The sequence below is a fragment of the Chiroxiphia lanceolata genome, chromosome 5 (genome assembly GCF_009829145.1).
Source record: "Chiroxiphia lanceolata isolate bChiLan1 chromosome 5, bChiLan1.pri, whole genome shotgun sequence".
In the NCBI taxonomy this organism is placed as follows: domain Eukaryota; kingdom Metazoa; phylum Chordata; class Aves; order Passeriformes; family Pipridae; genus Chiroxiphia; species Chiroxiphia lanceolata.
In genome coordinates, this window is record NC_045641.1 from 34274528 (window position 1) to 34290417 (window position 15890).

The 15890-nt window shown below is 35.4% G+C and overlaps 1 protein-coding gene across 2 annotated transcripts in view; it reads left to right on the forward strand.

Annotated features, from left to right (window-relative positions):
• Nucleotides 1-15890, forward strand: part of LEMD3 (LEM domain containing 3) — a 41545-nt gene that overhangs the window by 14399 nt on the left and 11256 nt on the right. For both annotated transcript variants that reach the window (XR_004357136.1, XM_032688252.1), the window contains exons 2-9: nt 1147-1184; nt 3604-3667; nt 9910-9977; nt 11860-11939; nt 12020-12168; nt 13927-14028; nt 15042-15144; nt 15365-15543. Coding sequence is in view for 1 of the 2 variants with exons in the window: in XM_032688252.1 (XP_032544143.1) it covers nt 1147-1184; nt 3604-3667; nt 9910-9977; nt 11860-11939; nt 12020-12168; nt 13927-14028; nt 15042-15144; nt 15365-15543 (783 nt within the window). In the remaining variant the exon portion in view is untranslated. The remainder of the gene's footprint in view (nt 1-1146; nt 1185-3603; nt 3668-9909; nt 9978-11859; nt 11940-12019; nt 12169-13926; nt 14029-15041; nt 15145-15364; nt 15544-15890) is intronic.

Genomic DNA, 15890 nt, shown 5'->3' on the forward strand with positions numbered 1-15890 from the left:
CTGTGTTTGGGTGGTTTGGGTTTTTTTTCCCCATTTGCTGTATTGGAAGAACCTGCAGTGTTTATTGCTGCTGGGTAGGTAACATGATTAATTTTCCTATGAGCCCAGGCACATGGACAGACTGTTGTTTGCAAAGTTACAGAGAGTCAAGTTTTCTTCATTCAGAAAGCATTTTCATAGTCCTTCTGTTTTATACATCATTTGTTGGTTGTAACTGTAGAAATGAGACCCTTACCATTACTACATGTAGGAGCAAAGAAATGGTAATTGTTCCTGCTTCAAAACTTTCTTTCAAAACTAAGGTAAAGGGGTCAACATCTGTCTGCTGCCGAGAGTGCTATGGAAGTTTGTGCAGTTAATAAAAATCACCTTGTTTTACAAATAATTAATTTTTTTCTTACAAGGGTTTTTTTTTTTTTCAGTTTCTTATCCAGATGGAGTTACACTTGGCTAAGGTTAGGGGATGCTGGTTTTTAAGTTGGTCCCTAGTTTCTTTTCTATCTTCCATTTCTCCTAAATGAGAAATCTTGCCATGATTTGATCTAATATGTCCACCTTTATATTCCTCTTACATTTCCCATTTATAACTAAATGAATGGATCAGTTTAATAATGGTTATGGTTCAGAAATCAAGGTATTGTCAATGAGATGACTGTTGGGGAGGCAACTCGATGTTTTGTGTCTATCTTTACACATAGGAGTGCATGAGCTCTCAGTGTGTTGTCTCTTGTTAAAACAGAAAATGCTGAGTTGTAGAGCTTTGTTGCGTGCATTAGTGCTTAGTCAAAAAGTGGTTTTACTTTTTTAAACTGGACACTAAAATGTAAAGCCTTCAAATTTTTATTTCAATGCAATTGAATTATTAAAGCAAGAGTTTGGCAAATGGCAAGCACAATTTTTTTTGGTGGAAAAAGCTGTGAAATTTGCAGGCATGCAAAATTCTGGTTTAACTTTAATGCTATTACACTGCGTTATCAAATGCAGAGTTAGGGCAAAGGTTAATAGATGTCTGATTGTTATTTGTCATATTATGGACTTTGTTTTTATCTAACTATTATATTGTTGTCGTAAAGCTACAGTGTTGATATACCTTTTTAGTGTTTTCAGACTCTATAGAGTGAATTACTTCTTTTCTTTTTTTGACAGTCAAGAATCCTTTTAGTGAAGAACCACAGAAAATACAAGTAAGTAAAACCACTTAATAGTGCAATTTTGATCTTTCACATGATTGTATAAAAGCAATAAAATCTGTTCAGAATGTTGGAGTTTTAGAATATTTTGCATGAAATAAATGCACTTCTTGTAACTGCTGTTTTTAATTTTTTGTTTTTCATCTTGGGCAATATAACTAGAATTACAAAATTTGGCTGTGGCATGCTGGTTGCTTTATATACTTAGAAAATATTACATAATTTGTGTTGTAAAAAAAAAAAGTGTTGTAAATTTTGAGACTAAATTTGGTAGTCTGTCTCTTACTGTTACCGTTTGGCTTCCGAACATTGAAAGCACAGCTGGTAAGAGATGATTGACATGAAACTCCAGAATCTTATTTAGTGCTATAAGAGAGAAAGGGTTAGCATCCTTCAGAAAAGGGATTAAAAAGTTTGTCTTTTTCACTTTCTGTTACTTGTTCCTATATTCACTTTTTCTTCTGAAATATCAGGCTACCCATTTTTAAGATCTCACCATTGAAGCTATCTGTATTATTCTTAATTCTGCAGCATGCATTCTGGTGATTCTCTCTTCTGACCTGGACTGTAAACATAATGATCTGCTTTTGCTAGGCATATATGAGCAAGTATTGCAAAAGAATTGTGGAGGATTTTGGGGGCTTTTTTTTTTGTTTACTGCTTGAGATTTGTTTTTTCTTGTTTGGTGTGAGTTGTTTGTTTTTTTTTTTCTCATGTCTAGGATTGAACTCTCCAGAAGTGAATAATAGCATATTAAGTAGGTAGCCTTGGCTAGTATTTTGGATAGAAAATGTTTCTTTGGAACAAATGAATCTTTTAAAGAAATTGAATTCTGTTGGGTAAATTCTGGGCATTCTTTCAGAATTACTTTAGTAGTGCAGAGAGAATACCTCTTGTATACTGGACTTGACAGCCCTAGAACCTGTCCTGTATGTTACTTTCTCCTGTTTCTACGGCACTGTTCCATAGTGATTGTATTCCATGCTTGACTGCTAGCTATGAAGATTATACTGTTTAGTTCTGTCCTTTATGTGGCCCAATCATTAATTTGAAAAAGGAAGAAGTTGGTCACAACAATATTTCACATGTCCATTTCAGTGTAGCTATTAATGAAGTCATGGATGTACCTACTGGCGAATAAATGGAACTTGAAGTACAGCTGGTGGGGGGTGTGTGCTGAAGGACTGTTTTTCCTCTTATGCCGTGCCTACTGTTTTCCAGCCAGGAAATGAGTTAGTAAGGTTGGTTTGTTTCCTGAGGCACCAGCTGCATCAATTTAATCTCAGTGATGGTTTTGTAGTACCAGAATAGGGAGAGGGAGTGCTGTTAATTGTTGGTAATGCCGATGGGAAATAATTTGTCAATCGTTTGATCAATGAAAGAAGTATTCTACTTTTTTTGATATCGGTTTTCTTACAAAAAAGAAGTTGGACCATTCACATTTTAAAATTATGTCAACAGTGCTGGTGCATCAGAGAATTGAGTTTAATATGTGTTTTACTTTTTTTCCAACGTGAGTATAATCAGGAGATGCACAAACTGGAAAATTACTTTTCTTGCATATTTTTTTGAATGAAGGCTCTGGTCTTAACCATTTGATAAAACTTCAAGCCCAGCATTTCAGAATGGCTTTTGGTGGATGCAATTGTATGTGTATCTAATTGCATGTTCTTTGTCTATATTTTGAGTATTTCCTTCTAAATAAAATGTTCCTGGATATATCTTAATGAAATTGCTCATATCTTGGTAAGTTTAACTCCCCTGCAAGTAACAATTATATCTTATATTCATGCTTATTTTGGGAATTAGGCCTTTTTATATTAGTGACATATGCAGGAAGTATCAACAAGATTATATAGTCCACAGCTTTCTGTTGTGGTTTGCATTTGTTTTGTGTTTTGTTTGTTTGTTTTTAAATTAAGTTACTGTAGTTTGAAGGTAGACAGTAGAAATCTTCCTTTGCTTGGAATTTTATGCCAGAATGTGACCAGTACTTTAGTGTGGCTTGTATGAAACGTCTCTGCACATTTAAGAGTAAAACTCTTATTTTTACATAGTAGTTATCAAAAAGCCACCCCAAACAAAACAGAAATTTCTTTTGGGTCATTTCACTGTTCTTTCAGTAGTATCAGAATAACCTTTTGATCAGTTGCTTTTAACTGGCAGATCCGTCGGAGTCCACGCTGCAATCTAGTTTAGTTTCAGTCAAGACCTGAAAATTCAATGGAGTGAATACTTAGATTCAAAATACGTTGCCTGCATCATTGCTGATGTGCGAAACATTACAGCTTTCTACCTGTATGTGTAAAACCCATTTTTTTTCTCATGGTATATGAAGATTTTTGGAGTAAATGGGAAAAAGTATCTCTCTACTACTGTTTGTTTTGACATAAACATGTTTTTCTAATTCTAGGAACAAGAAAGAAACCTCATGAAGAGCTTGTATGCGCTTCATGACAAATTGGCACAAGTAGCAGGTAACACTTTAAAAATATTGTGATACAGTGTTTGGCAACAGCTACAAAGAAGTCAATGCTCACATAGTGATTTGCAACAAGTGATAGCCATTTAGAGTTCTGTATTGGGAAACTAGAAATCCTGTTTCTAGTTCACTTAACAACTTACAGAGTGTGACACCTTTTGTTGCAATGTTTGTTAGTTAATGGGATAGGCTGTTGAATATTGTGATCCCGTGGGGTTTTTGATCTAATACCTTAATGCTTTATTAATCTGATTTTGTTAAAAGGCTTAAATTTGCTTTATATGGAGAGGAATATGGGTTGTTTTTTTTTAAAGGTTGTTAATTCACTAAGGTGAAACCCAAAATATTTCTCAACAATGATAAAATGGTTACTAATAGAGTGAATAGTAGTGGTTGAACAAGTTTGCCTTGTTAGACTAAAAGGTCCAACTTAACCATATTAATTACATAGTAACGAAAAGTGCTGTGTATGGTAATGTCAGAGATGGTGTTTAGGATTAGTATTATTGAATATTCAAAGTACAAAATAGGGTGGTTTTATTCAGAGTCGTAATGAACACAGTTTTAAACTGCACAGATAACTTACACATTGCAATCAGGAAATGGTAAAGTTAGGGCTGTGTTTATAACTTTGGCCTCTGGTGAATGCGAGTTACAGTCGAGTCTATTACATGACTATTAAGCCATTTTTATTATTCCTGCTTATTTAATTCATAATGTGTTTCGGAAACCTTACTGGTCTTTGTGCCAACTATTTGTTTTGCAACAGCAGGTTTCACCAAGAAAGCTTTGTCATTGTTATCAGGTGCTACAGACATTTCTCAAACATAAAAAAATGTGGAAACTACTCTGTGTCAGATATGAAACCAACAATTCAATATCTCAAGGCTTTATAGAAAATCTGTGAGAAAGTTGAGCACCTTTGTCATACCTTTTACATTGCAAGAATAATCTTCCAGCAGAAAGTTTTTGTTTCCAGAGCATTTACAATATCTGCAGCACATAAATGTATGTTTGGACAAACCCCACACATTTCTTTTTGTTTACATTACGGAATCACAGAACGGCCCACAGTGGGTCTTCTGGTCCAACCTCCCTGCTCAAGCAGGGTCATCCTAGAGTACATTGCACAGGATTGTGTCCAGATGGTTCTGGAATATCTCCAGTGAGGGAGACTCTACAACCTCTCTGGGCAACCTGTTCCAGTGCGTGGTTACCCCGCACAGTAAAGAAGTTCTTGCTCATATACAGGTGGAACTTCCTGTGCATCTCTTTCTGCGCTGCCTCTTGTCCTGTTGCCTGGAACCACTGAGAAGAGCCTGGGTCCATCCTCTTGACACCCTGCCTTCAGATATTTACAGATATCAAAAAGGTCCCCTCTCAGTTGCCTCTTCTCAAGGCTGAACAGGTCCAGCTCCCTCAGCCTGTCCTCAAAAGAGAGATGCTCTAATCCCATAGTCATCTTTGTTGCCTGACATACAGCATGTTTCAGCTCAGTGTTCAAGCTGATTTTCTTTGCTTGATCATTGTCATGCTGCTTCCCTCTGTTTTTTGAAGAGAGTGTAACAGCTTGCTGATTTTGCTTAGTGTGTCATGTGGCCCTCCAAGGACCATACGGTAAACTTGCCTTAGGTTTGACACCTAATTTCTACATCTGTGAAAGGAAGGTATGAGAGGAAGAAGTCTGCCATCCATTTTTGAATACTATATTGATGTAGACATGGCACAATATCTGGAAGCTGTTTAAAAGGCATAAAACAGAGAAAGCTGCAAAGGAAATACAGGATTTTGGTGTACTTAGTACCCCACTTCAAAAGAGACAGAAGTTAAGGAATATAGTTTTAATAAAAATGGTGCTTTTCAGGTCTCTCTGCATACTTGGAAAAGTTTCTCTCATTTCATACTTGGCTATGAATCATTTGTTCATGTTATAACTATTAATATTAAAAAGGCAGGCTGGAAACCTGAAGTAATCTGTTCTGTTATTCAAGATCTTGACTACCATAAAGATGGTCCCTTCAAAATTTGATTTTTAGCTCTCCGTTTTATTAGATTTCTTATAATTTTACTGAACTAGTTTCTTGCCTTGTCAACTTGAATTGGAGAGTAAGTGAGGGGGCTTTTAGAAGGTAGAACATGAAGAAACAAAAAGCGTATCAGTTCATTAATTTTATTTGACTTAATGTACTGTGTTCCAGCTGTAGATACCTATTCTGTACTGTGATGCTCTAATATGATGTCAAATTATTTAATTATCCTATATAAAAATAGATTACCTTTTAATGCATCACTGTTCTTAGAATTACTCGTCTGCCAAACCTACAGTGCATAATGTCTGCCTCGTAAGATACTAAGGGGAGATTCATCCAGGTCTCAGTTGAAGTTTGTGTTCTTGTCTTGAATAGTTTAGCCATTCTTCAAAATCAGCAACTTTTTATAGACAGTATATATTTCAGTGCCTAACACTTTCTGCTAAACCAAAATACCTGCTTTATTTAAATTAGACTTTCTTCAGGCATATGTTAATTATGGGACGTCTTAGTCTTTCAAGGAGAGATTAAATGGATCACATCCATTTTCACTCAGACTTGCAAAATGAATAAACCTAACCAGTGTATCCACAAGAAGCAGCCTTCCTGTGGGGGATGACCTCCTTCTTTCTTGTAAATAAAGGATTTTTTAGTTAGCAGTTTCTTTTGCTTGGCATTCTCTACAGTGTGATCACCTGTTGGATTTAGATGTTTTCCTTCTAAGCTAATGGACAGCACAGGTCCTTGAGATGCAGGGGTGAATTAGGCTTTCATATGTAATAAGGCTTACTGTTAAATCCATGGCTGTAAGAAAATCCTGGCAAAACACTAAATATTACTTAATATTAATTTCAAGCATCAGCTACTGTATTTGATTGCTGTCACAGGCTCTCTGTTCTGTCACTCCTTAATCTTAAGTTCTTCAGGTAATTGATATGGTAATTGATACCAGTGATTGAACAAATTTAGCAAGTTCTGGTGTTCTGCAGTGTTACTCAGCTTTTGAGTTTGCCTTTGGGAGATTGGGCATTCTTGCTCTTGCAACATGTTCTGCTCCTGTTTTTCTTCAGCTCCCCACTTTAGTATCCTGCTGCAAGTAACCTGCAAATGTGAGACCTTGGGCATTGCTTATATTTTGTATTGATTGACTGTATCACGTCAAGCTGTAAGCTAGGGATCTGTGCTTAAATCCATGTCTTCCTTGAAGAATTAGATTTCCACTGGGTTTTGGTACTAAATGAGAAAATTATTTACAGTGTAAAGCAGTTATAGAAAACAGAATATTTCTGTTTGAATATGCTGCAGTTCATAAGTTAATTGCCTAAATGAAAGTCAGTTTCAAATATTATAATCTGCATGGGAAAGGAGATCTGACTTGGTTTCTGTATTAGAAGCAATTGAGACAACAGACTTAAATATTTCTTTAGAAGTTTTAGTTGCTTTTTGGTAGTATTTCTAGGACAACTCCTCAACTTCTTATGTGGCTTGCCCAAGTACACTAACATAAACTAAAGAGTAGTTTTGTGATCCTTGCTGGGATGTTACTTTTTGCCTCCCTATGAAAGCAAATAGAATGGTTCTTTGATTGAAGCTGAAATTAGTGATCTGTGCCCAAGAAAAGTTTAAGCAGAAAGATCCATGCTTTCTGTAAACTTGCAGTAGACATTTTAACAGAGAGGCAGTTTTTACAAAGAGCTCAGATGTATCTTGCAGCAAACTTTTGTGAAGTTTTTTTTTGTCTGAGCTTCAGTTTTATTCCTGGATATAGGGCCTCAAATGGAACAGCTGGGAAACATTTTTGGCTCAGACTGTGGAAAGTGGGTTTCCAGGCTAAGTGGTTAATGATTGTACCTAAGTTATTCAAAGTAAGCCTTCATTTGCAGAACTATTAGCGAAAGCAGTGACTGAAATGGCATATAGGAATATCCTGCTGTTGCAGTAAAACAGAAGGTTGTCTGACTTGTGAAATGCCTAACTTTCTGTAAACTTTCAAATTCATTAGTTTTTTAGAAGAAAGCTGCTAAATGGTTCTTAGCAATAAATGTGTTGGAATGAGAAACTGTATCTCCAATAGCTTTTTGTATAGGACTGAAACTTCATAACTCTGATTAGCTTACTTGTTTTGAGAGTGGGAGGCAAGATGAAAGGGATTTTTATTTCTCTCCTGCGCCCCCCCCCCCCCCCCCCGTATTGTGTGAGGGAAATTTGAACTGATGGGCCTTAGACATTGTCAGAGCCCAGGCAGCAAAGGCATTTTTAACTGTTAAACTCGTTCAGAGGGAATATAATCTGAAAAAAATTTCGGAAGCAGGACTGAGAGAAAACTGTCTTCTGATTTCTCAAGATGAGACCAGAAGCTGTGAAGTCCGTGTGCTGGTTGTGTGCTGCATAAACATAATTCTTGGAAGAAGGCAAATAAGTTCTAGATTTAGAACAGTGTGTTTACACCAGAGACTGTATGAGTATGATATAGAATTATTTCAAGTCTGCTAATCTTGAAACATGAAATCACTAATGATTACACATCTAAATTTATAGGCTGTAGAGTTTATACTGTACAAAAAGAATGTCTGCCTAAATTATGTACAAGAACAGCCCATAACTCCAATTCAGGTGCTGAGTTCTAAAAGTAGAGTGATTTTTGGCAAAACTGGTACCAGTTTTCAACAGTAGTTTTGATCTCTTTAGATTTGCTCTAACAGTAGACTCAGGCACTTTGAACATCTAAGATATTGCATGTTAATTATCAAGTGAAACATCTTTCAAAGTGTTCTGCTCAGCGCTTGATTCAAAATACATGCGTGCACACAGGCTTAGTTCCAGCAGCACTTCTAGGCCGGGTAGCATCTGAGCATTCTTTAAAATGCTGTTCCTATTTCTCTATATCCCAACGGTAAGAGAAGAGCATGCCTGTTATAATGTGCTTGCAAGACCATGTTCCCTTAAATCTGTTGAAGTGTTCTTTAACAAGACTTTAGCAGTCTGAGAAGGACTTTGACTTCATAGAAACATTTAGTTCTCTGGCACTCCCTACTGTGAATGAAACATGAAGGTGCTTCTCCATAACTTGCTACTGTTTCCTAATTTTTGCTTACATTGCATTGCATGTTCTCATTTGTGTAGGGAATTAGTACTTGAAGCTGCTCTTTTTAAAGAGTATTCCAATATAAGCAAAGGTTTACATTTTATATGAGCAAAGGTTTACATTTTATATGAGCACAAGTATCTTAAATTTTCATAGCCTTGCTATTGCTTTGGGAAGAATACAACTTGATATAGCTTCAAGAAGGTAAGGCAGGCATAACCCTGAGCCTGTGAAAAACTGGATTTGTTGTTTCCTGTCATTTTTTTGGCACAGTAAAAGCATAGTTACAGATGTCAAGATTTAGGTTTCTTTTTTTTTTTATGAAAGATCGGAAAACAGTGATTTGCCGCTTGCTGATAGTTCTTCAGAAATGATGGCCTAGTGATAGATGAAAACCTGGTGTTAGACCTTTTCCTTCTCTGTATGACTTTGTGTCACTTTTTATGAATCATGTACTTTTAGTTTAGCAAAGAAAATCAGATATATGATGGCATGTTGCTATGCAGACTGACTATGCATATACCTTATTTCCTGGCTACTTCTGCATACATTCAAAATCAATTAGGAGATGGTAAAAGCACCAGTTTCAGGCCATAGTGGGATTCTGTGTGTGTTCAGGCAGATGATGAGTTACTGTGATAACTATACCAATCTAAAATGTAGTAACTTCATAGTGCCTGAAATACTACTATGGATGTGTTGTGACTGGAACCTGGTCTCTGTAACAGATGATACACGTTTCAGAGTAAATGGGAATTATTTACAAGTTGAGTCAGGATACAGCAACTGTTTTGTGGTAATGTCCTTTTTGTAGTTCTTCATATTACCTTTTTTTCTACTTTTGGTGTAAATACTGAAATACACTTTTTGAGCAGTACATGAAGTTGTATTGATGTGATTTGTACATATTATTAGCTCTGACAATCATCAGGGTTTTTAGACTTTCTTTGAAGGAGAAATTTATGCAGAGAAATTTATATATTGTTAATGAAACTTATGAGAATTACTGTGCTACTGCTGCTTGTGTGAATTATGTTAACCGGAAACTTGCGTTTAGGTGATTTTATTTTATATAATGCAGTAATTACACATCAAAATAAACAAAAGCTTTTATTTTACCAGGGGAACATGAATGTGGCAGCTCTGTTCAAAGAAACCTTACCGTCCAGGAGGCAGCTGCATATTTAAAAGTAAGCAAATGAGGTACTTTTAATTGGTTGTATATAAGATTTGTATAAGTTACAATTTGTGAGGCCCTGGTTTCATATCTAGTGTGTTGACTAAAATTTTACTTAGTATTATTTGGAAATGTTTGGAATTGATGGCTTTAACATGTGCTACATATAATTTTTATTTGGGAATGTAGTGAATATTTGAGGAGAGGGAAGGTGAAAGAAACTGACTTAATTTCAATGAAAGTGTAGCTAGTAGTGCTTCAATGGCATGCAGGGCTTTTTTCCCTTTCATTAAAACACCGGGACATGATTTGGATTGATGGAGATAGTTGACCAACATAAAAATAATAAACTTATAAAATTCAAATATCTAGAAGCTTCTCCAGAAATGAGTATACTGGTTTTTGAGACTTAGTATAAAGAATACTGTCTTCCTTTCTTTGTGAAGAGGGGTCGACATGTGGATCTGTGCAGAGAGCCTGACAGGCAGCAGATGTGTGGAGAGGCCATTTATTGATGGCCACTAATTCATTTAAATAGAAATGGTCAAAAAAAGGCCTTTTTGTTAATTTGATCAGTGTGTAGTAGTATGAAATCCCACTCCCTGCTGTCATTCTCCTGCCTTACTCCCCAAATAAAAGATAACTCTTGCCTTGTCTTGACAACTCTAGGGTTTATTTTAGCCCATATTGGTGTACCCTACAGTGGAAAACTACTTGAAGCGTTTAAGAGGCTGAGAGTAGATTTCTTTGATTGGATGAGGAGGAGTTAAGCTGATATATGTAATATACAAATGTATAGGAATTCTACATTTTGGCAATCCTTTACTTAGTAGACAAAAAGGGGCAATGTTTGAGAGCATCCCAAAGAAGTTGCTAACACTAGTTTATAGTTTGGCAATTGTAATCTACATCTGTTAAAACCAGTTGTATTGTGGAAAAAATTAAGTTGATGCCACAGAACTGATTGTCTGTTACGCTGAAAGAATTACAGTTGTTATAACTGTTTTAGCTCTGCTAGGAAGCTCAAATTTAATATGAAAATTTGTCACTTTGCAGGAAGTCTCATTTAACCCTGCAGTTCCTCATTTTGGGAGTATAACTCCTTTACAGAATTTCTGTGTTCAGTTACTTTTTCATACTTTAATCTCAAACTGAAATAGTTACTGGTTTTTTATGTGCTTATGCTTTAATTCTAGGCAAGTTACATTATGTGAGGTTCAAAGGAAAGATGGAAATAAATCTTTTTTTGGGAGTGCAATTTCAAATATAATAGTAACTTCCATTTTGCTTTTCTTTTTCTGCAAAAGAAGACACAAGGTGAGCTATGGAGACAGCCTAGCTCAGACAGCAGTGGATGCTCTCCTATCAGAGTTGATACCAAATAATTAAAAGTAAAAAAAAGTCAGTGTCTAAATAGTGATGTCAGTTCCTGATCTACAAACACTGAACTGTTTGCAAAATATGAGCAGAACCTGATTTTACTCAAGCTTCTTAAAAAAGATCAGAGTATGGAACTGCTTTTACAAGACCCATTTCCAGCAGCGTTTGGATCTGTTTGGAGTTTTTACTCTTGGAGTAGATTTTTTTTTTTTTCAGTGAGCGCCGCCTAGTGGCTGAATAATTGTTTTCTTCTTGTAGGTTAGAATTGTTAATTAAACAGTGAATGTGGCTTGACTTTTCAAACAGTCCTTAGTTTGAGGGATACTGGTGAGTCTGATAACTGCTCATAGCATATATAAATTTACTTTGTGCAGTGAACTTACTCAAAATCTGAAGAATCAGGAACAAAACATCATTGTTTTGGCTACTAATCTGTGCAGAATCTGAGTTTTTATTGTGGCATGATAACTTCCCGGTTATTTATGAAATTACTCATTAATATTGTATTTTGACAGAATTTAGATCCAGAATATGAAAGTGTACTTAACAAAGCATTACAATGGATCTTGAATAGTGGGGAAGATGTTGGCATAAAGTAAGTGGTATTTATTTCTTAGCTTAATTTGTTCGAAGAGAATGTATCGTTTTTCATAAGTACTGTATATTTTTTAATAGGTGTCTCAGCAATGACCCTAATGAGATGAATGTCACCAATGTGACAGATGTGAAGTATCTGGAATCCACTAGTCCAAAGATGTCTTTCAGGTGTCGTTTTCGCCGTGCGTTTGTTAATGTAACTCACAGATTATTGATATTGTTCCTGGGTAAGTTAATAAAACAGTCAAGATTTTTTTGTTGTAACTTGTATTTATCTAAATGCACAAGGAAAAGGAAACAGCACGTTTAGAGAAAGTTTTTATTCAACCATAGAACTTGGAGTTTCCATCAGTGTCTTGATTAAAATTCAATTTACTTTGCACTTCTGTTGCGCCACCCTGTCTTCACACTGATTGCTATCATCTGCTTCTGTAATCAGTTGAATATACTCATTCTTTGGAAACTCTGTCTTTTTCCCTGTTCCCAAAGCAATATCTTGTGGCTTTCAAAAGTTCCATGTGGAACTGATTGGAAAAAGCAGTAAAAAGACATAATAGATGTAATTTTGAGGATATTTCGCTGTTGTTGAACTTCAGAAATGTAACTACAGAAAAGATGATCTTCCTAGTTTTAGGAAAGGTTGGATATCTGACATGGTTGTCACCAAAACTTCTTGCCTCTAAGAGTATGTTGTAAAAAATGTATGTAATCCTTCAGTAAGACTAATTAATTTAGTCTTTGATAGTTCTTTGATTGAGTTTCAAATTCATCCAAGTTTATTTTATTCTGAGCCATACTGAAAACTATGCAGCATAAAAACAGGGTACAAATGAGTGCAGACACTTCACTCCTTTCCATGTGTCTGGATAATAATATTGAAGATGCACAGTTCATCTCACCTATTGAATATTTAAAAAATCATTTATCCCAGTATCTTAACAGTGTCTTGCATATGAGGAGAAGACTTGAGACCTCCTTCAGTAGCCTTTTGATGAACCAAAAGAATCAAAGGCAGACTGTCCCAGATTGCTGTCTTTCTGATAAGTCAATACAAGGACTGAATTGGGATGTGGAGATAAAACTCCGTATCCGAGTCAACCGCTGGTCTTAATCATGCTGAGCAAATTGCTTCATGTCTCACCTGTAGTTAACATGAATATGGAGCACCTTTTGAAAAGTGAACTACTACATAAATGCTAGATGTGTTATCATTAACTGACAGTCATTTTGGCCTAAAATGATGTCCATCAGTCTCTTTGATATATCAGTTAAAACTGCCTTGTGGTTACTGATATATGAAACAAACTATGTAATTATAAATTGTGTATGTGTGGGTTTGGGTTTGATTTTTTTTATATTGTTAATTGATCACAGGTGTAGTGGTGCCCTCAGCAAGATAGAAGAAGGAATAAGAACTTTGTTTTCAACTTATGCTGCTGGCCTTCCTAAACAGATTGTCCTTTTTGGAATAATATTCAAAGTAATAGAAAAAGAGCATGAAGTACTTCATTACAATAAATACAAATCTGTAGCTGAACTGAAGCAGTCCAAGTTAATTTGTTTTGACCAGTATATCTAAAGCATATGACTTTTCTATCAATCAAAGAATATTGTGCATTTTAAAATCTAAACATGTTCTTAATTGTCAGTTTATGTGACTGTTAATATGACTTTGAATTTTCCCAGTGTAATTGTTTTACTGTTTTTCTTCACAAATGGGTAAAATTTAAAATCACAGTCCTGGGAGATACCAAGCTGTTGTTAAAACAATGAATGTTTTTCTAAAAGTAACTTCTTTTCAAAGAGGAAGGAAGAGTTTGTGTTTCTGTGTAAAATACTGACAGCAAGTACAATGTATTTTACTAGTTTGGGAATGTACAGTACTTGTTAGATAGTTCAACCAACTTTTGAATTTTGCCCTGTAATCTTTGTTAAATAACTGATGTTCTAATATTGTTTAAAGAGTATTGTGCATCTTAATGCAGGTATAGTGATGGTTTGGGGAGTCTTACACTACATGAAGTACCGTTGGGCAAAAGAGGAAGAAGAAACGAAGCAGATGTATGATATGGTGGTAAAAATCATAGGTATGGCTTCTTGAGTCACATCTGATGTATGTATAAGCTTTCAAAGAACTGGCACTCATTCAATTATATTTTCTTCCTGTTTGATAGCCAGTGCTGTTAGAGTTCTTGGCAAATGTGTGATTCACATGTTTTTGTTTGCCTTTTTTTTTTTTTAAAAGACACCAACTATCCTTTAAACCTAATCAAAGCTTTTGGTATAAAGATTGTAATTTGTGAATTGCATCAATATGGCTATAAAATTCCTGTTGACTTAGTAGTATTTTATCCTATATTGAAAACAAATACAAATGTGATGTTTGTTTACTAGAAGTATGGTGACATGTTGCTTTCTGTATCTGTTTTTTCAGCCATCTTCAGCTAAAATATCTGCTCCAAAAATGTGTTAGCCCTCAATTCTGTCCTTAATGGTTTTTCATAGAAAAAGCAGCTTTTTAATGAGTTACTTTGAGCAGAAATTATGTTGCTAAAATAGAATGCATGATTGAGTTCTGAAATCCTGCCTTTCTACTTGAAGCCACAGTGTTTGCAATAGTTTGTGTTTGTAGTTTTTAAGCTCTGTTTTGGGCTGCATTTTTACTTAAATTGTTCTATTACTTTCATCTATGGTAGGCACCATAAATACAGAGATGGTAGATGAATCAGAACTGTTTTCCTGTTTTTACCATTTTCCTACATTTTTTGTTTGCAAATCAATTTTTGTTGAGGTGGAGGGAAAGCACTTTATTTTTAAAGATGGCTGTCTTTGCTAACACTTAAAAGTACCAATCAAGAGTAAGAGCTCTCTTCCTTTATTTCACAGTTATTAGGATACTTGAATGCACTGTGCTTGGTTACTTTTCTTAATTTGCCTTCAGCATGGCTGGGAAAGAAAAGGTTTCAAAATACCAGAAAACCTTAACTACTAAATTGGGAGGGATCTTGAGTAGGTGTTCATTGCCAGAATTGATACTTTTTTACTGTTTACATGAACTACATAGTTACCAGTTTGGGTTTTTTTTTTATGACATCTTCAGATGTTCTAAGAAGCCACAGTGAGGCATGTTCAGAAAATAAAGAGTTGCAGCCTTACATGCCAGTTTTACATGTGCGTGATTCTCTAATACCTCCTCAGGACAGGTATGTTCTCACTAGAAGTAATGTATTTCCTTATGTGTAAAGAGGGAAAATCAGTAAAAATAAATGGGTCAATTAACGAAGTTAATTTCAGTAGGTTGCACACGGTAATAGTTGGATATTCTTATTGACACAGGTGGGGGGAAAAGCATTGGATTTCTCTTACATGTCAACTATGCAGATTGTTATTGCTAACTTTGTAATTCTTGCTTCAATTTTTAAGGAGGAAAATGAATAAGGTCTGGAATCGAGCAGTTGACTTTCTTGCAGCAAATGAATCTAGAGTTCGCACAGAGACACGAAGAATAGGTGGTGCCGAGTTCTTGGTTTGGAAGTGGATGCAACCTTCTGCAGCATGTGACAAAATTTTAGTAATACCATCAAAAGTGTGGCAAGGCCAAGGTATTGAAGTTATATTTTGCAACTATAGTTGTTTTAATTTCTGCATCTAACTTCTAAATAGTACTTTGTTGCTTGAACGTGAAAGACTTGTTTTCTCTTACACGTTTAAGGATTGTTATGAACTGTTAGTGTTATTTCTCTGTTATCTTGTTCTATAGATTTACTTTTTCTGTGCATTGTGTCTGCCTTGTTTTCAAGAAAAATGAGCTGTTCTGTTATAGCTACTGCAGAAAGACACAGAGGGCAAGTAGCCAAAGTGAGTTGCTTGTTCCTTTTCATGAATTAAAAAAAAATACTCTTTAGTTGGTCAAATTCTGACATGCCTTATACTTACTGGAAGTAATGTA